Here is a 23,595-nt window from a genome sequence, read left to right on the forward strand (position 1 = left end):
TCCAGGAGAGGCTGGGCCAGGAGCTGGCACGGCCGCCTGCTTTTACTGGGGATCGGAAGGGAGCCCGGCGTGGGGTCGGGCTGGGGGAAGATGGGGGTCAGCTGGTGTCCCCGTCCCTCAGGGGCTGGATCAGGAGACGGAGGGTCCCCCCACGTCACCCTGCGCCCAGGCTCCTCCAACCGGTCCGTTCCCCCCCGCAGGCTCGACACAACGCTCATAGACTTTACTGACATGAAGTGCCAACGAGGGGACTTGAGCTTCATTTTCAGCGGGGACGCCGCGCCTGCCGAGTCCTTCGTCGTGCTAGATAACGAGCAGAGAGTTTACCAGCGGATCCACCATGAGGTGAGGGCCGGCCTGGGGCCTGGGGGGGCCGGGCCGGGTCCTGGGGCTCCAAGGTCGCCGGCTTCTCTGAGGTTTTAGACACTGCTGACCATCTCTCAAAGGTCACAGTCCCCTCGGCTTCCGTGATGTGGCTTTTGGGGTCCTGTGAGCGTTTTGAATTGTGTCTCCTTTGGGAGTGGAGTCTTCTTGGGTTTACTTTCCCTAAAGGGCTTGTTTTTTCTTCTTCAAGGAATCAGAGATGGAAACTGAGGAAGAAGTGGACATCTTAATGAGTAGCGACATTTATTCTGCAACGTTATCAACCAAATCCATCACTTTCACACGTGCCCAAACAGGATGGCTGTTCCGGGAAGACAAGACGGTACGTGGGGGCTGGGGAGTCTGCATCCCTTTCGTTCTGCTCCGGCCTTCTGTGGCCGGGCACGGGGCTGGGCGGAAGCCGTCCTGGGCTCTCGCCTCCTTTCACCCTGTGATGTGGGGCCCAGCGGTGCTCACTTAGTTAGGCGGAGACGCGGCGTTCTGTGAGAGTGATGAAGGCCGCGGGTCCTCCGCTGATTTAGAGCTTGCGCAAACCAGAAGAAGCACACTTGTTTTGGGCAGCGTGGCCGGAAGTTACGGTGAATCTTGACCTGCCCCCTCTCCTGCAAACCTCCCCCAAACTTGGTTCTCTGCTGAGTTGTTTAGCAGCAGTTTTTCTCCTGGATTCTCCTGCTGCTCACTGACTGGGTCTAGGATTTGGAGAGATGCTGCAGAGAGAGGGAGGGAAGGAAGGAGAAAAGGCAAGGAAAGAGGGGAAGGGAGATTGATTTTGTATGTGGGCGAGAAGGGAGAGAGAGGAGACCCGGATGACCGAGTGAGTGGAAGTTGGGGCTCCTTCGGAAGCCACGGGCAAGTTTGGAGATGGGTCCCAACTTCACTTTGGGGCCTGATGACGTATCTACTCCAGGTGGGAAACACCCACTAGGCCCCTGAACTGAGATGAGGTGGGAGGGCCGGAAGCCGGAACAGAGATCCTGGAGAACCAAATCAGAGGGGCCGGTGAGGTCACTGAGTGACCTCAGGGTGGGTCAGCTTAAACGCCCCCCCCCCCCCAAGAGTGTGATTTGTCTAGTAATCTTAGTGTTTATTTTTTAACGGAAGATTCTTTTTTGTTGTAACTCAAATATGTGCTTTTGTCTTAGGAAAGAGTGGGAAACTTTCTGGCCTACTTTTACTTGGTGAATGGACTTGTTTTAGAATCCAGAAAAAGGAGAGAACACCTTAGTGAAGAAGATATTCTTCGAAATAAGGCCATCATGGAGAGTTTAAGTAAAGGTGGAAACTTAATGGAACAGAATTTTGAGGTACAGCGAGCAGAAATAACTTTAGTTTGTGATACTCTAAGACATCTTTTGATAACATGAAATTCCAGTTTGCCTTGCTTTTCACGTTTTCTTTGTTTTCTTTGTAATTTTCGCCCTTTAAAAAGGGGGAAATAAGGCCTCATACCGCAAGGACTCGGTTATTAAAACTTGGCCTTGCCATTTGTCACAGACGGGACGGCCGGGGCTGGGAAGGCTTGCCTTCTTGCCCTTGCTCACCCTCTCCTTGAAGAGCTCCTTCCACTTTCCCCGCCCCGTGGGGTCTCGGCCCCCCAGCAGCGGCTCTGCTTTGTGCCCGGCCCCCTTGGTGCCCGTTCACTTCCCTCACCTCTGGGGCTCCCAGGAGCCCCTGGCAGTGGCACGCCCCATAAAACTGTGTGGGCTGACAGACCAGATGGGGGAGGGGGCATGACTTGGGGCAGCATCCCGAGCCCCAGCCTGTCTGGATTTGCCTCGTCAGGGGAAGCAGGGCACCCCGACCCCCTTTTCTGCCCGGAGTGACGGCTTCTCCCCCCTTGTCTATTGCAGCCTATCCGAAGACAGTCTCTGACTCCACCCCCACCCAACACGATTACCTGGGAAGAGTACATATCTGCTGAGAACGGAAAGTGAGTGGTGGGCGCTAGGTGGGGAAGGGGCGGCTTGGGAATCGAGGGCCCCCGGAGAGAGCGGCTTCAGAGCAGCCTCCTCTGCCCCAAATCCCCTTTCTTTGCTCACACTGAATGCAAGACATGGGACTGTTTGAGGATGTGTTCGGGGGGAATCTCCCGGACCCTCTGTGGGCACCACAGAGTTTTGTGGGGTTTGCTGGCTTTGTGACCTTGCGCAAGTCACGCATTTGGGGGGGTCCCCATTCTCTGTAAATAGAAGGGGTTCCCATGCACCTCACACTTGGTGTTTGCTTACTCAACAAACATGGATTGGCCTCTTGTGTGCCAGGGGCTGTGCCCGACACTGTGCTCTTGACCCTTCTAAAGAGCCGCCAGAGGGGATGATGGGTGGCGGTGCAGGGAGGGGCTGCGTTTGACCTGAAGCTGTTTCCGCCCATTGGGCCCTGGGCTGTGTGTAGGGACTGAGCAGTGGGCAGTGGAGGCAGATCCTGGCTGCCCTCAATAGGGGGCGAGGGCCTTGAGGGCAGACACGAGGAGGCGTCGGGCATGCAGGAAGAGCTTAATAAATGCTCCTTGGGTGGATAGCAGGGGCTTATGCGAATCGAGTGAGATTCTCTGTAAGGACAAGCGTGAAGCCAGTGGGTCCTCAGACAAACCGAGCCATGCAATCTTCCTCTAGGAGGCCGTGTCTGCGGGCTCTGGCCAGACCAGGTGACCTCTTAGGGCCCGGCCAGGTAGAGATCTGGGATCCTGGGGGTGACATGGGGAGAGAGCCCGAGGTGAGGTGAGTCAGCAGGCGGAAGTGAAGCAGAAGCTCGGTGAGCACAAGGGCCCGGTGCCTCGGTGGCCCCGCAGTCAGGCTCCCTTTGGGCCCATTCTCTGGATCTGTGGCAGAATCAGCAGCTGCATGCGGGAGCCCTCACCGCGGAGCCCGGCAAAAGGCAAACTGGTCCCACTGCCAAGAGTGCTTGGGGACAGCCGCCGGGCCTGGGGAAGGGAAGCGGGGACGCCTGACGCGTTACGGTTCAAGGGCCGGCAGAAGGCTCCTGTTGGAAAGCCTCGTCTGGGGAAATGGAACCTTGTTGAGGGGATGTGTGGAACTGAGATTTTCCACAGTGTATTTTATTCTCGTTACTTCGGGGTTTCGGTGCGTTTTTAAACTTGGTTTTAAGAACCCTCCAGCACAGTGGAGTAATGAAATATTGTCGGAATCTCTGTAGGTGAAATGAGGTGTTGACCAGCCCTAATTGTGTTGTTTCCGTTCCGTTGCAGAGCTCCTCATCTGGGCAGAGAACTTGTTTGCAAAGAGAGTAAGAAAACGTTTAAAGCCACAATAGCCATGAGCCAGGAATTTCCCTTAGGAATCGAATTGTAAGTTGGGGACTCTCCGCCCTCGCCTTTTTCTGCAGCGTGACCCCGGCGCTGCCCGGAAGGAATTCTCAGTCCTGGCTTGTTTATGTCTCTAAAATCGGATCTTGGGAAATGTACGAGGCCATTAAAAGGGGATCCTGGGCCTTGAATAAGTCAGATACTTGTTATTTTTAAGCCGAGCTGCATTAATCGGGGTAATTGCTAAAAGCGTTTTTCGCTGCCCTTTCTTCCAGATTATTGAATGTTTTAGAAGTAATTGCGCCCTTCAAGCACTTTAACAAGCTTAGAGAATTTGTTCAGATGAAGCTTCCTCCAGGCTTTCCTGTAAAGCTCGGTAAGAGGGCGCTCGGGGTCTTGCTGAAAAGGGGGATGGGTGTTGGGGTCACAGGCTGGGTGCTTGGGAGCCTGCGGGGGCCCCAGGGGGAGCTGCCTTTTGTGTGGCCGAGATGAGGGCCGAAGGGCCCGATGCCCCCTGACAGATGTGGGGACTCTGAGCATGAGAGAAGTGGCGCGGAAGAACCCTGGGAGCCCGAGAGAAGAGAGGGGAATGACCTGGAAAATGCAGTAAAAGAGGGAGAGAGAGGAGGTGACGTCATCGCATTGGAGGAGAGGGAAGGCCTTCTTCTCTCGTTGCTCTGGAGCTTCGGGGTGTCGAGGCAAGGGCTGGGGAGGGCTTTGGGGGTCCCATGCGGAGCCGTGGGCCATTACTTGTCTCCTCTTCCCGGCAGATATCCCCGTGTTTCCCACCATCACGGCCACTGTGACCTTTCAGGAGTTCCGATACGACGAGTTTGACGAGGGCATCTTCACCATTCCTGACGACTACAAGGAGGACCCTAGCCGCTTTCCTGACCTCTGACCCCGGGACGCACCGCGCCATGGCTTACCCGCCATGTCCAGGAGAGGGCGGCTCCCTGGGAAGCGGGGAGGGCGATCGTCCGCAGTCCCGTGGAATCGAGCACGTTTCCTGCCGCGCGCCGGGTCGGCCTTTGGACGATCCCCACGCCGTGAGCTCGGGAGCCGTTCTGAGGAGTCCGGGTGTCGGAAGCCACCGGGCTGCGCTTGGTTTTTACACCTTTTTACACTTCTCGGTGATACACGGATTTAGCGTAAAAAGCAAACACTCCTGGACCATTAACGCTTGAGAAAATGAGATGTCTTACTAGAGATCGGAGCCCTTGTAGACTTGCCGTCTCCTGGCCAAGGTGGCGTCTGTCCTTCCGGCTTGGCTTTCCTCACTGTCCAGTGTCCGTTGTGTGTAGTGCAGTCACGGGAATGTTGTGGAGCGCGATGGAGTGGAAGGAACGAGGCTTTCTGTAGATGATCGAGCCCCATGGTGACCATTAAACAGTTGCATTTTCACGTTGCAATACATTTCAGAACTAGCATTCACTCTGCAGGGAATACGGTACCTCCTCTTAGCACCTTAGTGCGACTCCTGTGTGGTGCTATTCACGGTTTTATCCGAAGTCTCCCGTGGAAAACGTTTCTTACTAATCTTTCTGCCGTAGAGTCTCATTTTCTTTTTTAATCTGTGTTCATGATAAAGTGTGGGTTCGCATGCTTACCATCTGACGAGTTTGAGCACTCTCCAGAAAAAAAGAAAAAAAAAAAAGGATTCCCAAATTTGGAAATCGGCTTCCCATGGAGGGCCCACAGGTCTGGGGGGCGGTGGCTGAAGGGTGACCTGAGAGGGGTCCCAGTTTTCCTTTTTTTTTTTTTTTTTTAAAGGAAACCCTCAAACTGAAGACTTTGAAAATATATTCCCATATTTATATTGAATACTTTGACTCTAGGGTATAAGCGTTTCACATAATATATAAAAATCCCTTTGTTAAATTCTAAAAATGTAACTTCAGTTTAGAGATGATTCCTACTCCATGGTTTTATTTTTTCTTAAGCCACTTAAGGGAAAGTAGATTCATTGATTTTTGCCTTCAGGTGTTCAAATCATGGATTCTCAATTTTGCATCAGAAATTCTTCCTATTTTCCGAGTTGATTTGAAGGTCCAAAGTTGAAAATAAATGAGTAAGAATTGTGTTTGACCGTCACGTGGCGTGAAGTATCATGAGAGTGCTTAACTATGAGTAGTGTGGGATTGCTGTCAGTAAATACTGGGTGACTGTACTTAAGGCCGGTTCTTTTGGAGGCCCACATTCATTGGAATCGATCGGCAGAAGGCGTTCCTTTACCGAGGTGTCCGTCTCTGCCGCCTGGATCGGGAAATGAGTTTGTCGGGCTTTCCAGAACAAGCCCCCTGGTTGTTACAAAATCGGATTTGCTCATTTTGAAATGTCCTGAGCGTTTTGGTCTTTTATTCCTGAGGAGGCTCTCTACAAAAGCCGGACGCCAGGCCGCCAGAGCAGCGGGGCGAGCCGGTGTCCTCGAAGAGGCCCCGAAGGCCGGCCGCGTCGTGCGCCTCCGCGGAGGTCTGCCAGGAAGCTGATGTTTACAGAGCGGGGGGGGGACACTGGATAGAAGATGCAATTACAAAGTCACAAGCAAGGATCTCGAAGGCTGCTTTCTCCATAGCAATGTATATGACTACAGATATGTTCATGTTTTAATATTAAGAAAGGAAATAATTTTTATAGTTCAGAAAAAAGTATTCATGGTTAAATTTTTAAAATAATAATTATTGTTGTCTGTGGCTTCTTAGACCTTGGGGGTGGGTGTTCGTTGTAGGCCTGCTTTCCTTGAAGGAAGATTAGCTGGTTTCCCAGCCTCTCTTCCTTCAAGCTTTAATAGACTTAGACTGGGAATCATCCTGCCAATTCAGGGTCCCCCACTGGGGTTGGGGAGCAGGCGAGGGGGCGACCTTGGCTCCCCATGGTTAGGATGGAGAAGCTCGTATAAGCAGTTTATGGGGATGGGGGGCGTCGGGGGGTGGGGAGAACCACATCTCATTTACTCACAGCCTGGGCTCGGTCAGTATCTCCTGGAAGCTGTGAATACTTTACTGGGGTGCACTGGAGGTAGCAAAACTACTGAACACTTTTGCACTGAATTGTTTTGCACACATTTGTACTTTTTAAGAAACACAAGTTCTCCATTCCACTCTGTTGTCATCTTCCCAGTCACAAAGGACAAACCCACGCCCCGATACTTCTTCCAATGGCAACTCTTAGGAATCAACTCTGATGCAAATCAACTTCTCACCGCATTTCACAGATTTTCAGAAATGTAGTTTTTAAAGTAGTTTATCAGATAAGGTCAAATCATCAAAACACTATTTTCCTTTGGTAGTACTCACAAGGACAGTTTGTTTTTAAAGTGCTCTGGAATATTTTCAATGTAGCACCTGCTGTTTACATAATGCTGGAAGGGAGTCATTAACAAGCTGGTCTGTACCAGAAAATATAAAGCCCCGGCTGTGCAGCGTGTCCGGTTGGAAGCGGAGAACCGACGAAGGGTGATCTGGCTCTCCCCGTCTTGCAGGCTGGAGCTCCTTCCGGGTGACCGATCCTCCAGTGATCAGGAGGGCGGAAGTCTTGGTGACACAAGTAGACCTACAAAGCGTGTACACCTGGAGTTCTCCCTGCCCGCGGTCTTTCCCTAGGAACCGTTCTTTATGAATGATAACCACCATTCCTCCTCTGCCCAGCGCTGTCCGGCTTAGAAAGCTCCAGGTGCACAGGACGACAAGGATGTCGGAGCAGAACTGCCTGGGACGGCTTTTTGGACCTAACGCCCCTACCCCCCAGGAACCTCTTCTGGCCCTCGGCCCCTGGACTTGGAGGTGCCCCTAGCCGGGCGACCACCTGGTTCCAGAAAATGTGTCGAAGAACTTGAGTGTGAGGAACAAAGCTGTCGGGCGGTGACTTCTAGAGCATCGAACATGGAAACTCGGGTCCGAATACTTACTCTTTAAATAAAGACGGATGGATTGTACCTCGTGTCCACTCTGCCCTTGGGAGTGGCTGCAGTCTAGTGAAACTTTGTCACCTTAGGACGGTGACGGGAACAACAGCAGGCCCCGGCTGTTGGGTGGTCTGCCTGCCCTTCAGATGCTGAACGGGCCAGCTGCCCCCCCGTCCTGCCCCGTCCTGGAGAGAAATGACCACAAACTTGGCAAAGGCGGGGACAAGTTTCATTATCTACATATTTCATGGCAATAATCAAAGCCCAATAAAATGATCTTGCCTAAGAATTATTGAACTACTAGTAATCTGCCAAATCTAGTCTATAAATCTTCTTTCACACTTTTTGTAAAGAGAAATTTTTGAGGCTGTCTAAGTCGTTATTGGACTTTTTAAAAATTCCTTTAGAAAACCTCAGTCCAGTTTAAGGGCGAGTTCCGCAAATGAATTTTGTTCATTTACATATAGGCCAAGAATCCACTGATCACAGAGCTAGTAAAGGGAACGAGGATTTCCATTGAGTTTTGGACAACCATTGTACCTCCCTAAAATAACTTTGTATTAATAGCACTGATAAAATGTGGGAAAACAAATTCTTTTAGGTACTAATTGGAGCCACAGAATAGGAAATGCTCTTAACCAGCCTCATTCTGATCTTCCGTTTTCATCGAGCTAAAGAAAGTGCACTGAAATCCTTGGTAATTTTCCAGCCCTAGTGTTTTCACTGACTTAAGTTTACATTCTTCCGGTAGAAGGCTTATTTACCTTGCTCCTCATTTTGTTAAATTTTGCTTTATTGCTAGAGTTGCTGTTTTTCCCGGGCTTCGGCTGTCCAGGGACCTCAGATCCTTTTTCTTTGTTATTTCACCATTTGTTACTCCTGTGCTAACCTAACTTTTGAACTCGCCGGCATCTCTTAGGTTGTTATTGGTAGAAGAAATGCAGCTTTTTGGTTCTGGTAATAAGGTGTCATTTTCGAAAGTTCTGTAAATGCATATATTCTCTAATTTTGGAAAATGTGCACTGGGGGGACCCAACCACTTTTTTTTTTTTTTTTTTTTAAGTAAAAGAATGTTATGGAAAGGATTTGTGTTTAGCTCCCTCTGCAACATTTCTACAACTTTTTTTTTTCAGTTATTACAAATAAAATCCTAAATTTTCCAATGATTTCAGTTCTTTTTCCCTCATGAGTCCTTAAGCTTTTGGTCTTTTTTGCTTCTCAAATGAATAAACAGAAAATTATTCAGGCTGCCTGTTAGCCCTTGGGTACACTGCAGGTATCAGAGTAACCAAGGAAGCGGTTCCAGAGATACTCACTTGCTAAAGCATATTTATGTCAGCTAGCAGCTGTTAATACTTTGAAAGGAAACCCAGAAGAAAAATGATTTGGTTTTCAGAGCCGAATGATTTAGCACCAGGTGCCCCACGAACATGTGCTGTGCTCCGGGTGAGAGGCGGCCCCCCTTTGTGGCCCCTCTCTAACCCCCCGCGTGAACGACCCTGTGCACCGGGCCCCGAACCCCGAGGCCCCCCCCTGCCGGAGTGAGGGGAGGGGGCCCGTAGGCCCGGCTATCCGTGGCCCACTGAGGCTCCTCGGCGCTGTGGTATCGTCACGCTTAGGTAAAACGAGTTGCTTTGTGTTCTTTTCCCTTTTCCAGTCAACTTGGCTTCCCCCAAACAAGAGGAAATGTTTTAAGTTGGGATTTAAACATTCATCTATTCCTCTTTTACAAGCAGAATCCCTTAAAGATTTCACCTGGAAATAGATAACTTTCTCCTTATTTCTAAAAGCTTTGGTCCCTCTCAGAGCCAGCGACAGATAGGTTCTCTTAAGAGCTCATGCTGGCTTCACTTTTACTTCATCCATTTGTCCAGATGCTTATCGACATTGGGTCTGAAGCCGGCTTAGCTCGGAGACCCCCGGAACAGGAGCCTTACTGGACCTGGGCCACTGGGCGGGTTTCTGACCTGGTTTGCAGGCCACGAGGTGGGGAGGCCGTAGCCGCATTCAGCTCACCACCTACCCTTTGGTCCCTTGTTGGGACCAAAGATTTAAGAAAACCCCAGCATAGAAACGTCAAGAGTTGGGCACAGCCTGGTAATTAAGGGCCAACACACAGGTTGGAATGGACGCTTGGAGCCTCAAGGACCCTGCTGCCTGCTCTACCTTCCAGCTCCCTTGCTGTGGGGCCCAGCCCAAAGTCCCACAACCCCCCCCCCAGAGCATCTGCTCACAAATCTCTGAACTGCTCCAGTCAGACAAGCCAATAAATCACACCAACCTTTTTCTAATAAAACCAGTTTTATTTTTTAAATCTTTTTTTTTTTTTTAAACTACCAAATACAGAACAAAACTCGGTGTGGAGGCAGTTTCACTTGATTCCTTTTACCCGGAAAGGGCTCTGCCTGTATTTACAGTGGGCCAGCCCCAGCGCTGGCCTTCCCTGGTAGGTAGGAGCAGGCCAGACAGAGGGGGCGCCCTTTCCCCTACTGCCCACGCCATCACAACCGCTACCGCTTTCCCAAAGCCAAAGAGCTGGGCGCTCTGATTTCTTTCTTTCATTGGATGCAATAACAATGTTTCAGGATGGATGGACCTGGTTTCCACATGGAATAAAGACTGAAAAGTCTATCTTAAAAAGCCAAGGAAATGTATATTTAAGAGTATTTTTATCTATTTTCAAAAGCAGTGATTACTTAGGACCCTTCATCTATCAAATCGTTCACTTCATACAGTATTGGAAAAATTCTTTTTAAAGTGTACTTTCTATAAACTCTGAAAATGATGCTTTCATATATGGCAAACTGCAAAATGCCTGTGATAAAAAGACAGTTAAAAACTTTTTTTTTTTTATAAGATTCTGACTTGGTTAAAATCTAAAAGTACCAAGTCTTTTTTCTTCTTTCCCTGCCACTCACCCAAACAAGATGCATGGAACCACTCAATATGCCACAGAAGAACTGTAGACACATACCCTTGGACACTAATCATTTAATACCATTCCAGAGAAAGGCAAGGGTTCAGAGTTCATTGAAAATATCAAATGTGTTAGCCACTGAGGGGATTGTTCCTTAATGGAGAAATACAACAGACCATTAAGGCTTACCATTGTATCACCTTCCCACCTCCCACTTAAAAAAAAAAAAAAGGCAGGAAAATTCTCACACAAAACAATTTGAGTTTTCCGGTGCCGCCCTCTTGATGGACAGAAAACAGTCATCCGGAACCTTGTTCCCAGTGCACAGAGGGAGAAGCAAACTCCTTAGGTGAATGAGGTAAATTTCATACATTCAAAAGTATAAATAAATACAAGTACAGTTTTACAGGAACTTGAGCTTAAGTTTCAGGGTTTTATTATCAAAGTCTTGTAAAACAATTTCAGAAACTGTACATCAACATGGCACGGACTGTATGTCGCCTACTTCTGTTTTTTTACCTGCACAAAAGTAAAAGCTCTGGAACGGGGTAACTAAGAAAACAGCTTGCCTAACTATGCATATAACCTGGAGTCACTGGATGTGTGGGGTTACTACTGCAGGGACAGTTAACACAAATTAGTTTATACAACTTGAGATCAAATAAAAAGGACATTATCAAGGAGACTTGTTTTAAAAGCATACAAATGTCAATTAAAAATGCACTACCTTCCCTCCCCCCCAACAATGAGTTCCAAACAGTAAGAACCAAAAGAAAAACAAAGCAAAAAACTGTACAATGGTATGAAGAAGATCAGTACAAGGTAAGTTTTAAAGATGGGCACTGATAAATTAATACAAGAAATCTCAGCTTCCAATGGAATAGAGATTAGGGAAAATTGCAGAACTCCATTTCAAAATATGCTATTTGCTACCAGATTTTTTTTTTTTGGGGGGGGAGAGAGGGTGGATGAGAGAAGGAAGAAACTTAAAAAACCCTAATTTAAAAAAAAAAAAAAGGTCTAGTGCATCTTTAACCTTTGAAAGCCAAACCAAACGCACAGAAAAAAAAAAAAAAAATCAGCCGAGGCTCCAAGGAGATTTTCGATGTTACCAATGAAATGTTAATCTGATCACACTGACCCACCGAAGGCCCTAAGCAGACTCCGTTCTTGTGTTATGATGTAGACTCGAAGAGACATTGAGGATATTCCTGCCACAATTAACATGCAATCAGTGCATTCCCTATACGGCTCTAGTACTGTAAGGAATCAAACTCTAGAAATCGTCTACGTGAGCTTATTTAATAAGGGAGGAGAGATCATACAACATCCACAATCCATGCCTGCTGGAGATGCATGCAGCCGGTCACTCTCGTGGCCCCCCGCAGCCCCCCAGCACAGGGGGCAGACGCCATCCCCAGAAGGGGTGACCCAGAGGATCGGGAGCTGGACGACCACTGGGAGCTCAGAGCTCGACACATCTAGGTTTGGGGTAACACACGGGGCAGACAGAGACCAGGCGGGGAATGACACGGAGGCATGTGCACGGCCGGGCCGGGCCTCAGTCACTCATGTCCATGTCCTCCTCGTGGTGGTCGTCACCGTTCACTTTGGACTCACGCAAGGAGTCCCCGCTGCCCTTTTCCACCGAAGACTCCTTGGGCTTGGGGGAGCCCCCCTCGGGCGCCTTCTTTTCCTCTTTCTTCTCCTTCTCGCTGTCGTAGCCCTGCTCCTCCTCATCGTAATCTCTTGTCACCTGCTTTGCCCACAAGCACAAGCCAAGTCAAAGTCTGTCCCAGGAGGGGCAGCCCTGCCTGTCCACACGGCCTCAGGCCCCACCCCAGTGCCCCATCCCCTAGACCTACTTTGACATCCTTGTCACTCTCGGACTTCCTCTCCCGCTCCTTCTCCTTGTCTTTGCTCTTCTTCTTCTTGCTGGTGGAGCGCTCGCGCTCATCGCGCCGCTCTTTGTCCTTGTCTTTTTTCTTTTCTTTTTTATGTCTGGAACCAGACAGAGAACCATGAGAAAATCACAAAGGCTGGTACCCTCACTATGCCCCGCTTCCCTCCAAGCTGCCCCTGTGCTCACCTCCGGGGTGAGGGCGACCGCGAAAGCTTCCTCTTGGGAGAGCGAGGCTTCTTGGGGGACCGCGTCCCACTTCGGCTCCTTCGGCGCCGCCTCTCCCTGCAAGGACAGAAACATGCTGGCCTGTGAAGCACCCCCACAGCCCCCAGACCATGTGACCCTCTGTCTCTAAGTACCAAAGCTGTCCCACAGCCCCAAGTTCAGAGAGAAAAACAGGCCCGTGCTCCTAAAGCCACCGGTGCAGCCACCATCATTCTGTACCCCCTTCCCTAATTTATCCCAGATGTCTGGTAAAGAACCATTCATTCTGAAAAGATCCAAAAGTGACTATCAACAAAAACTATGGTGAGAACAAAACGGTCACCCAACAGTCATGCTTTGCCTAAAGAAAACCAGAAGTCAGAAAACTGGTGCTATGAATTCTCCTGAAATAATCAACGAATAGCGTGGCTAGAACCAGTGCAGGGTGAAATTGCTTTACAATCGATTCTCCTCCCAACTGATCCTGGCAACTACTGTGGAAGGTGAGGATGATAACGGGCAAGCTACTGAGGTAAACAGAAGATGTAACTTGCCCTAGATCAGAAGACAATCACCAAGTGTCAAAATTTGAGGGCAGTCATTTCTGAACGATGTAGAAAACAAGAGTCCAATTTCTAAGACTACAAATCATTCCCTAATCGATAAATGATTAAAGGATGCAAACAATTTTGAGATAAAAAGTTAAAGTCATCTATTGCCAGTAAGTCACTACTGATTAGAAAATACAAGTTAAGACAACTCTGAGGTTGTCAGATTGGCTAAGAGGACAGGAAATGATAATGACAAATTTTGGGGGATGTGGGAAAACTGGTGGAATTGTGAATGAATCCAACCATTCTGGAGAGCAATCCGGAACTGTGCCCAAAAGGCCATCCAACTCTGCGTGCCCTTGGACCCAGCAGTGACTGAGTTTGTATCCCAAAAAGATCATAAAAATGGACAAAGGCCCACACATGCAAAAATGTTTGTGTTAGCCCTTTTTGTAGTGTCAGGAAACTGAAAACTGAGTGGGTGCCCATCAACTGGAGAATGGCTGAATAAATTGTGGTATATGAATGTTAGGGAATATTATTATTCTATAAGAAATGACCAGCAGGATGAATAGAGAGGCCTGGAGAGACTGACATGAACTGAGCAGAACTAGGATTTCATTGTACACAGAAATAATGGTGCATGAGGACCCCCCCCATGCTGTGGCTCAGGACCCAGTAGGGCACTCACCGGCTTGTGCTCCGTGACCGCCGCGCCGTGCTGTAGCTCTTGGGGGGTGTTTTTGAACGCTTTTTTTCTTTTTCTTCTTTCTTTTTGTCTCTACAAAGGCAGAAGGATCATAACAGTCACTAGTGTGCCTGGGCCTCTTAAATAGGCATCCCTAACACTGCAGGAGCACACGAGGAGACAAGGGAAGGGGGAAGGAAACTTGCTGCCACGGCAGAGTCTTTTGTGAGAAGAACATTTAGGGGAGCACACTAGGCTGGGATCTCCAATGCCCCAGTGAGGGGAACCCCTTGAGGCCTCAAGGTTCTGACCACATGCATTCTTCTCTAACCCTGGTCCCCACCAGCACAGAGCCCCTGGCCCACAGGACCAGGGTGGAGAGGTTCTATGGCTCTGTACTGATCATGACTCCCTTATAAACCACGTCTCCAAATAACTGGCCAAGTTCCTCCCAGAACACCGTGGTGTGGCTCCAGTCCATACCTGGTCTTTGACGTGCTCCTGGATCTTCGGCCCCGCTCTCTAGAATGAGATCTCCTCCGTCGTGGACTTTTGGATCGTCGCCTACTTCTTGACTTAGAATGTGATCTCCTTCTGGATCTGCTTCTTGACCGTCTTAATAGGAATAAGCCACAAGATTATTATTTGAGTCCAAAAAAAAAAAAATCACTCAAGTTTAAAACATGTTTTTCAGAGCATCAAACTTGGAGGAGAATCCATGTTTTGTAATAGTAATAGATAAAATGACAGTCACCAGATCAGAGAATTCCCCTTTCTTATAAAGGAAGAACCCCAAGGGGCTCAGGGCTCTGTCGTGCCCTTCAGTCCTGGCCAGTTTAACAGCTCTTAGCTATTGAACCTTCAACAAGCCTAGGAGACCCAGCGAGGGGAGGGTGAGTGCCACAGGTTGTGATGGCCACCTAACTCCATCCATGACACAAAACCCCAAGCCAGTGCTCTATAGCACCACATGACAATCCAGCCAGACAACTTCTGCGCATCTCCCCCCCCCCAATTGCCTTCCCATCCTCCAGAGAGACAGCATGGTCTCCACTTCTCTCTGGAAGCTCTACATTCTAGGGCATGGCCTGATCAAGAGCCAGACAACTATTGACCTGGGGTACTGAGTGGATTCAGATCAGGCTTGCTGTCCAGTAAAGCCTTTTTTTTTTTTAAAAACCTCAACTGCTGCATTCAATCATGTTGCTTCTCTCCTCAATATTTGCATTTGTGCACTCTTTCATGTTGGAAAAACTGGAATGATCTGCTAAAATTTAGCCTGGCAAAATCCTAGAATATATGATTAAAAAGATCCTGTCTGAAACAAGAGCGGTCATTCTGCTCATCATCCATTTATAAGGGGCTTGATCCAGGTCTCCCCAAAGGGAACAAAGTCCTATCACGTTTCTGGGTTTTTAAAAAATGCCCCATGTGGGCGATGGGATGATAAAGTACAGGAGGCTGCCCATGTTTAACTTAGAAGTAGATCCCTGACAAGGGCAGGGCATACTGGTATCTTGCAGCAGGGAGTGCAGTGGGAAGGGAGAACAGCCGAGAGGCTCTGACGTCAGCCCACAGATGAAAGGAGCAGCTATGTAGCTTGGAGGAGCTGTGTAGCTGTGTGCCTAGGCCAGTCACTTAATCTGTCTTAGCTCATTGAAAAAGGAAATGGCAACCTCCCCCACCCCCTGGTACCAACAAAACTCTGGGGACAGTTATGGTCCAGAGGGTCCCTAGGAATCCAACATGATTGAACTACGAGGCCTCAACTCAAGCAAAAGCCCCCAGAGTAGAAAGACTGGGACATTCCAAGAGATTATCATGCAGGCAAATGTTTTGGCAATGTTGTGGCTAAGTGATGGGACAAAGATGATCTCTAAGCTGCAAATCCGGGTTTACTGGAGAATGCCATGCCGGTCAATGAAAAAAGAAGGACCAGAGATCACTCAGTTTGGTTTCAAACTCACTGAGCTTTCAGATGCTCACAAGGCTAGATATTTCGTTTTCCTGCTCTGAACAAACTACCTGCTCTGAGCTAGGTAATCAGCATCCTAGAAAATCTATGGATGCCCAGCCAGGGACCTAAAATGGGGATGACACATGAAAAAGCACTTTAGCAAATGCAAAAGGCAGGGAAATAGTGCTCTGACCTATGCCTGGAAGATGAAGGAGTTCTCCTCCTCCTGGAACGTGACCTGGATCTCGAGTGTCTTCGTTTTTCTTCTTTCTTATCTACAAATAGAAAGGAAAAAGAAGTTCACAAGTATGCCAAAGAGCATCATGACATGTCTTAAAAACTCTTGGAGACAATAACTTTTCAAATAGCCATTTTCTTATTGTAAATTTGCTATCTTCCCTCTCACTGGCTTGGTTTTCTCTCCTGCCAACATTTGTCTTTCTCCCTTTTCTGGTCCATTTGCCAATCTAACGCTAAGATAGTGCCTCAGAATTGTTCAAGGAGCTCATGCTTATGGGAAAACCATGGCGCTGGAGCTGAAAGACACGGAATGGAACAAGAAATATGTTGCTTACTGCTAACAAGGGATCTGTTTATTATTAAAATGAGAGGAACTCACAAACTCCAAGGATGCTTCCAAGCTTTTGTATTGCCCCAGCTCTCTATTTGAAATATGGCCCTGCTGACCCAAGGCATCCCCATCTACAGGCTACAGCCAAATGCTTTCCCTTCTAGCTTGTCTTTATATCATGAGTCACTACTGCCAATATTGCTACATCTATTTTCTCCTATTCATTTTTTCAAGTATTATTAAAATATCTGCAAATTTGCAGGATCAGAATGCTGACTTTTGACTTGCCCAGACTCAATGTGTGAAGCAGGGTTTGAACTCAGGACTCTTTCCGACTTTTGGTCCCAGTCAGTGTGCCACACAGTTGCCCACACACACGCCGGACTCACCTGGCTCGATGGCGGCAGAGATCAGCGACTGCGCTTCTCTCACTCTTTTCATAGCCTCCTCAATTTCTTTACTCGAGGTGTCGGATTTCAGACTCGGGGAGACAAGGCCTGCAGCTACATGGTTCAACCTGAAACCAAAGAACTCCGTCTGAGTCCGGGGGGTGGGGTGGGAGACACCCATTTTAAAGCGGCAACTGCACGTCCCAGAACACACAAAGCTCCCCCAATGCCTTAAGCAGTGACGCCTGTGAACGCTTCGCAGGGGCAGTTGCGAACACCTCATCATCAGGCAACTCCAGACCCAGATGTCAGGAAGGGGGGTCTTTTCCCACTTGGCTGCACTCCCTCAGGACTCAGACCGCTTTGTCTATCCACTCTAAGCTGCCTTTTTTCCTTTTTTTGGGTTCACTGCAGAACTTTACTAAAGTAAACCTGACACACAGGCACTTAATAAATGTTTACTACTATTGATGACTGATTGGGTAAAGTGACTTGGGGGACCATTGAGAAATGATGAAAGCTAAGATTTTTACGTCAGGACCCTCAGTCATCTTGAAAAGAACCTAAAGAATAAAGCCCTGGTATGAAATCAACATTTGACCCACAAATAATACAAGATGCAGCTTGATACTACACAAAGACTTTTTGGGATCACTAGATGAATGTTCCCTTTGCGGAAATTCCCTCACAAATACAAGTATCAGCGATTATGTTTTGAAAACGAGACTAGAATAAAAAAATCTATTTTTACATTTTTGTAAATGAAAGTAAATACCATCCCAATTGCTTCAGCATATTCTCCACCTCACCTGGGCTTTTAAAGGCCATGCCATCCAACTAATTGAATAATCCTACTCCTAAAATGCTTTGGATCCACAAATAATTTACTCTTTCTTAGGATAATTTGGTTACCAGCTTATGAATCCTCATAAGGCAGATTTTGCAAATAAGAATTACACAGGTAAAATTAGGAAATCTCTTTGAAAACATTCCAAGTTCAAGAAATATAACATTAAGTTAACAATGCTATATAAGTTCCCCCCCAAAAGTTAGGCCCTAAACATGCCCTTTGTTCTCATCTGTAACACATTTCAATTTGCATCACAGAAAACTTACTTGGGATCCACGGTACTCATTAGCTTCAGTAACTGATCTGCAGCAAGAGACTGTAAAAAGAACATTTTAAAAAGAATGTATTATCTAACAATTGAAGATCCATCCCGATAGCAGTACACTGCTTTACAACCCCAGAGACGCAGCTGATACGAAATGACCACCACTCCACCTCCCACACTGTTGTATGAGTTGACAGAATTTTCATTTAGGAATGTCCTCTAAGGGGTAGCGAGAAAAGAACAATCTAAAAATCCCAAACTATCTTGGAGAATAATACGTGGAAGAACAAATTGACCCAAACTGACTGACATGCATAAGATGCATAAGCCACCCTTCACAGCCATGAATGTGCACGCTGGTGTCCGCCCCTAGCCCAAACTGCTGACGCTGAGACGACTGGTCTAAATGTTTGTACAACTGGCAGCTACAGACGCTGCAATCCCGAGTGGGAGACAACACTAAATGCCACTGGGGCTTCATGATATCAAGTTTACATGAAGAACGTAACTAATACTACACCAGGAGATGTTCAAAACAAGGACCACAGAAATGAAGCTTTCTTGACTGAGGAATGATAAATCAGGAAAAAGACCAAGTGAAAAAGGAAACTCTACCTGAGAGTTCAAGTTTGCCCCAGGAAGCCCGAGAGCAGCAAGGGCGGGGTCCAGAGCAGGGGCCCCCAAAGCCGCCAGAGGAACAGCACCAATCTGTGGAGGACAAAAGGGAGGCGTCTAGGGACCAAAAAGACACTCAACCAACCCGTGCGGATGCTGTAGAGTCAGCTGCAGCACACAAAACCATGACTGAAAGATATCCTCAATGTTACAAATTTTAAAAGATCATGTAGCAGAAAACTCCAATTCACACCAAGAATTCCATATTTAGATCAAGAGCCTCATGCTCCTGCACATTTTTCCACACTCCCCCTTCCATTCCCTTGACCTCCACCGGTGGACTAGCTACTTCTCAGGACCCCAGTCAGCTCTACAATTTCCCAATTCTTGCAAATCAAGTGTTTAGTCATTTTTACTGCATATATTTAGCTGGGTTCAGCTCTCAACTCAAAGAGCCTTCCTTTTCAAGATTCCTTATTCTAACTACCAGCCATTTTTTGGATTCCCCTCTCCCCCCCAATGACAAATGGTTTGTCGACAAAATGCTTGGGATCAGAGAGACACTGGTGTGCCCCATGCTTGCTCCCTGCAACCAAAATAAATACAACTAACTCCTTACTTGCTAATTTGCAAGAGAACAGACATTAGCATTTCTTATTTAAGCCTTACAGGCTGGAAATACAAATTCCCAACAAAAATACTGTGAACAATTAAAAAAAAATTTCTAATGACTGCAATATGCTTGAAATACATTGTTTTTATAAAGCTACTTCAAGAGCATGGGTCTTTTCTGAGGTTTGCTATAGTATAATTCCAAAAATTTATAAAAACAAAAACAAAACAAAAACAAAAAAACAAAAAACTGATGCCATTCATTCAACCCCTTGAGAAAAGAAGATCTACTGGGTAAAACCATCTAACAGATAACACGGCATCAGAGAGCTACCTTCCAAGTCCTGCTTCTGACATGAACAAGCTTGGGGAATAATCAAGGTCACAGATAATAACCAGCTTTATTGGGGAGCACAGCCCCACTGAAAAGCATTTTCCAAGGAATTGTTGGGTTCACCTCTGCCAAGAGCCCGGGCACAGAAGTGTCATAGCTTGTTGTCCATCCTTTGTTCTGCATCAGGGAGGCCGACCCATGCCGTGAAGCGAAGTGGACTGAAGTGAGGCAGGGCTGTGCAATCGCCAGCCTTGCTTTTTCTTCTGAGCCATGTTGGTTGTACCCAAGGACTGGAGGACAGCAGGTTATTTTGGAGCAGGGCTGTCTGCCCTGCCAAAGGGCATTTTCTCACCTTAAATTCCCTATACTACTGAAATCCAAAGCCCAGTCATAATATGTAACTACACATGTCCTCTGTCCCCCGGCCTCTCAGAATAGAGGCATTTTAATATCTGTTTTCCGGGACTTAAAAACAACAATCAAGTCACATGACCTGACCTCAAAATGTATCTAATACTTTACTGTAATAGTTCCCCTCCTTTGTCCCTAGAAGAGTACCTTTCTTTAGTTTTGCAGTTTTCCAGAGGTTTAGTGCCTTTCAGTAATTTTTATTTTTATGTTGTGATAGATATGAATATCTGAGATATTTCTTTAAACAAACAAAAAAAACATTCAGATTCAATTTTTTACTTTTTCATCAACCCAAATCAAAATCAAATCAAATCTGCTCTTCTCTCTTCCCTTCTTACATCATCCCTCCACCACCTCAACTGAAAAAGAAAAAACTCCTTATTTACAAATATAAACAAAACAAACTCTCATATAGGTCATGCATGATGTTATGTGTCTCAAGTCCACATCACCTCTTCATCTGGAGTTGCATGTTCTGTTTATTTTCACTGTATTAGCCCAAATGCCCTTTTTTCCCCTTCGCTGAAATTTCTTTCAACATTTCATTCATTATCCATACCCCTCCCCCATTCAATCACTTTGCTTCAATTTACCATGTTCATAAAAGTTCAGAGCTCAAATTTTTGCCCTGTCTTCCTTGGGGTCTATTATGGGATTGTTAGGTCAACCAGAAACATATGCAAATGTTGAACCATTACTTGCTTCCAAGTGGCTCCTAACATTTTTGGGTCACTTTTGAAAACTTGTTATGATGGCAAAGCCTGTTATTTTAGCAAGCTTTCTTCTCTCTTAGTGATCTGTAGAATTTCTTCATAAGGAAATAGCTCTGTGGTATGTGTTGATGAGTTTCATATCTTGCCAAGGGATTGGAACTCTTAAATTTCATTGGTTTAGGGAACTTCCAGGTAAAGAGACGTTTTGAAATCAGCCTATTTTCTGAAATCAAAAGGGTGTGGAATGTAGCCGGCCAAAGGATCTGTGTGCGCCAGGAGACATTTAAGTCTTCCTGGCTTGGAGGTCCACTCTCTAATTCAATGTTATATAGTGAAAATGTTAATTATCTATATAAAAACTTTAGGTAATAAAAATCATCTCATTTTGGCATTTTTGATCTTTCTAACCTTTAAGGATCCTATGACTAGCATCTCAATTCTTTTGCCTTCATTTTTCCTGTGACCATGTAATTAAAGTCAACCCCCTATGAACCTCTAAAGGCTTTAAGACTTAAGGAGTTGGATGAAGCTTAATTTCTGCTGGTTTTCCCCATCCTCTTCTCACAAGGACCTCCTTCAATTCTTGGGCTTAGCCAGTCTCAAGGGCAAGCCAACCAGTCTGTGGTTTTTAAAAATCAGGACCTACAGTTCGACACCACCTGCTGTTTCTCAAGCATGGCCATGGCAGCACACTTCTTTCAATATTTGCCTTATCATTTTCCTTAGGACTCTAGACCTTTCAATCTTCCAAACAGATTTTATCTAGTGTTACAGAACTTCTCTGGGAACCATCATAAAACCTTCTACCTGGAAATAAATTTAAATAGTTTTTTGAATGCTTTTAGCCCAAGCCTACAAGCAACACTGAATCTTCCAGTTATCAAAGTTCCTTTTTTTTTTTTCTTTTCTGTATTTAAGTAAATCATGCATACGTATTGGCAGGTAAATTGTCAGATACTTCCGGCGTTCCATAATTATCTAGACTATAACATGTTGTCATTTCTTTACTTTTGTTAGTTCCAGACACAGAAATGCTGGTAATTTTCCTGGATTAATTTTATATTCTGCTAATCTTATCCAATTTTTCCAACTAAACAAGTTTTTGGGGTCATTAATATTCCATTGTGCCAGCTGTAAGTGGGTAATTTTACTTTTTTTTAGTACTTTACTACTTTGTGTTCCTTGAATTACGTCAAAAGTTACTAAGAAAGGAAATTATGACTTTTTAAACTGGTGTGCAGATTTTTAAATCTGTGCAGCACAGTGTTGACCTTGTGTTGTGCATAGTAAAAAACATCTATAGGGACTTGGCCTAAGACAGCCCCTAAACCATAAGCCTATGAATTCTAGGCCACAGGATCACAATTCCTTATAGTAAATTCAACCAAATGATTGATTACCTTAATGAATTATACTCAGAAATAGTTACAACTATTAATTTACCAAATCAAGAGATTTGGCAGCAGCCATTTTAGAAGCATTAAGCACATGCAGATGCTGAATTCCTACTGACCTAATTTGCATGTGCTAGTTATTTCATCTCGTACTTTTTCAGGTGCTAAGAGGCTGCATAAATTGCCTTTAGTAGGTTAAACACCTGAATCCCCACCCCCCCCAAGTTTTTGTAAAGTAATTGTATTTGCAGTAAGGTTTCTAAGACAGGATAGTAAAGTGAATGAATGACTGACTCCTAACTCTCACCACTTGTGCTGCTATAAGAATACATCTTAAAAACCCTTACCAGGGTCCATTCCCTTTCTCATTTCTTCAGAATTGACAAGAAGCAGTACCTGGGTAAGGGGGTTTGGAGTAGGCAGAAGTCCACCACCAGGCAGAAGACCTGCCACTGCATTAGCTGGTGCCAACAGAGACAAAGCCTTAGTCTCATCAGGAATAACTCCTGCAGAGAGATAGCCATGCATTAGAATACATTCTTTTTCAAGACAGAAAACACACAAAAACACCCAGAAAATGTCTCCCTGATACACCACCTGAGTTTGTTGAAAGTACTTATGTTGGCTAAAATATAAAGCTTGAATTCTATTAATATTTATCACTAATTTTATGTCAGAATGAAACTTCAATGTGTGAAAAATTGACTTCCTTTTTCTCTACAAATGGTTAAGTTTCTAGAGTAAAAAAAAAATAGCACAATACACACTACTTTTTTGTTAACACTGCCAAGATGTCATCACCTGTACTCGATTTTTAAGTCATGAACCAAAGGTAAGCAAGCACAGTCGGCTCTCCAGGGTGTGCTCTCAACTTTCAAAAGCTGTTTTATGAACACGACTCGTGTCGGCTGCTTCACTATAAAGCACACAGAAAAATCAAGATACACAAGACAAAAAAGGTTGATTTAGGGGTTAATAATATGGCACAGTTCACTATGATTTTTTTTACACCTACCATACAAATTTTGTAAAAATTAAAGAGAAGAAAGGTATGTAAGGAAATTTTCTGTTGAATCAAGCGTAGGGCTTTTGCTGACTCAAAGTGAATCTGAATGGCTCTGCAGATCTTTGAATATTCACTGGGTGTGTGAGGGGTACAGACTGGCACATTCCTTACCTGAGTAGTGAAATGCTTTATGTTCCAACATGTGCCGTGCTAACTGTACCAAAAAATGCTGCTACATATTGCCAGTTAAAAAGCAAACTTTGGCCCAAACTCTTGAAGCCACAAAAGACAAGTATGTCCATTTTAAATGCCTAGTCTATGTATTCAGCATAAATATTAATAAGGGTCCTACAATAAGACACATACTCATGTAGACAATTTTAATCCTATCCAACAGCAAAAGCCCTATACAGATAGATGGATTAATCTGTTAATGTGCCCAAGCCCCCAAAATGAGAGTTCAATAATACAATTTAACTACATATTTGCAAATACCAGTAGTATTTCTGTAATACATATTAAGAAACTGCATCTCATCATAAAACATACAATATGTACAGGGCACTTAAGAGAAACTGGATAAGCTGCAGAAGAAAACTGTTGGGTGGTATTTTCAGCAGGGCCTGGTATATAGTTCAGGCTGAACCAGGGAAAAGAACTGTAAA

The 23,595-nt window shown here is 45.9% G+C and overlaps 2 protein-coding genes across 7 annotated transcripts in view; one reads left to right on the forward strand and one right to left on the reverse strand.

The window, feature by feature from the left end:
* ANKRD13C (ankyrin repeat domain 13C) overlaps positions 1 to 8,716 on the forward strand; it is a 44,354-nt gene extending 35,638 nt beyond the window's left edge. Inside the window, exons 7-13 of the mRNA XM_074265647.1 lie at positions 201 to 345; positions 575 to 706; positions 1,527 to 1,688; positions 2,235 to 2,314; positions 3,590 to 3,688; positions 3,922 to 4,022; positions 4,417 to 8,716. Of these exons, the coding sequence (XP_074121748.1) occupies positions 201 to 345; positions 575 to 706; positions 1,527 to 1,688; positions 2,235 to 2,314; positions 3,590 to 3,688; positions 3,922 to 4,022; positions 4,417 to 4,547 (850 nt within the window). The 3' untranslated portion in view covers positions 4,548 to 8,716. The remainder of the gene's footprint in view (positions 1 to 200; positions 346 to 574; positions 707 to 1,526; positions 1,689 to 2,234; positions 2,315 to 3,589; positions 3,689 to 3,921; positions 4,023 to 4,416) is intronic.
* A 2,164-nt stretch (positions 8,717 to 10,880) lies between these two features.
* The window catches only part of SRSF11 (serine and arginine rich splicing factor 11), a 31,095-nt gene continuing 18,380 nt past the window's right edge, over positions 10,881 to 23,595 (reverse strand). For 5 of the 6 annotated variants that reach the window (XM_074265650.1, XM_074265652.1, XM_074265653.1 and 2 more), the window contains 10 exons: positions 22,321 to 22,430; positions 18,461 to 18,553; positions 17,847 to 17,896; positions 16,731 to 16,858; positions 15,964 to 16,045; positions 14,297 to 14,428; positions 13,817 to 13,906; positions 12,557 to 12,652; positions 12,333 to 12,468; positions 10,881 to 12,226 (listed from right to left, as the gene is read on the reverse strand). In XM_074265650.1, coding sequence (XP_074121751.1) covers positions 12,029 to 12,226; positions 12,333 to 12,468; positions 12,557 to 12,652; positions 13,817 to 13,906; positions 14,297 to 14,428; positions 15,964 to 16,045; positions 16,731 to 16,858; positions 17,847 to 17,896; positions 18,461 to 18,553; positions 22,321 to 22,430 — 1,115 coding nt within the window. In that variant the 3' untranslated portion in view covers positions 10,881 to 12,028. The remainder of the gene's footprint in view (positions 12,227 to 12,332; positions 12,469 to 12,556; positions 12,653 to 13,816; positions 13,907 to 14,296; positions 14,429 to 15,963; positions 16,046 to 16,730; positions 16,859 to 17,846; positions 17,897 to 18,460; positions 18,554 to 22,320; positions 22,431 to 23,595) is intronic. The other variant, XM_074265656.1, reaches the window with a different exon arrangement.

The sequence above is a fragment of the Sminthopsis crassicaudata genome, chromosome 4 (assembly GCF_048593235.1).
Source record: "Sminthopsis crassicaudata isolate SCR6 chromosome 4, ASM4859323v1, whole genome shotgun sequence".
Taxonomy (NCBI): domain Eukaryota; kingdom Metazoa; phylum Chordata; class Mammalia; order Dasyuromorphia; family Dasyuridae; genus Sminthopsis; species Sminthopsis crassicaudata.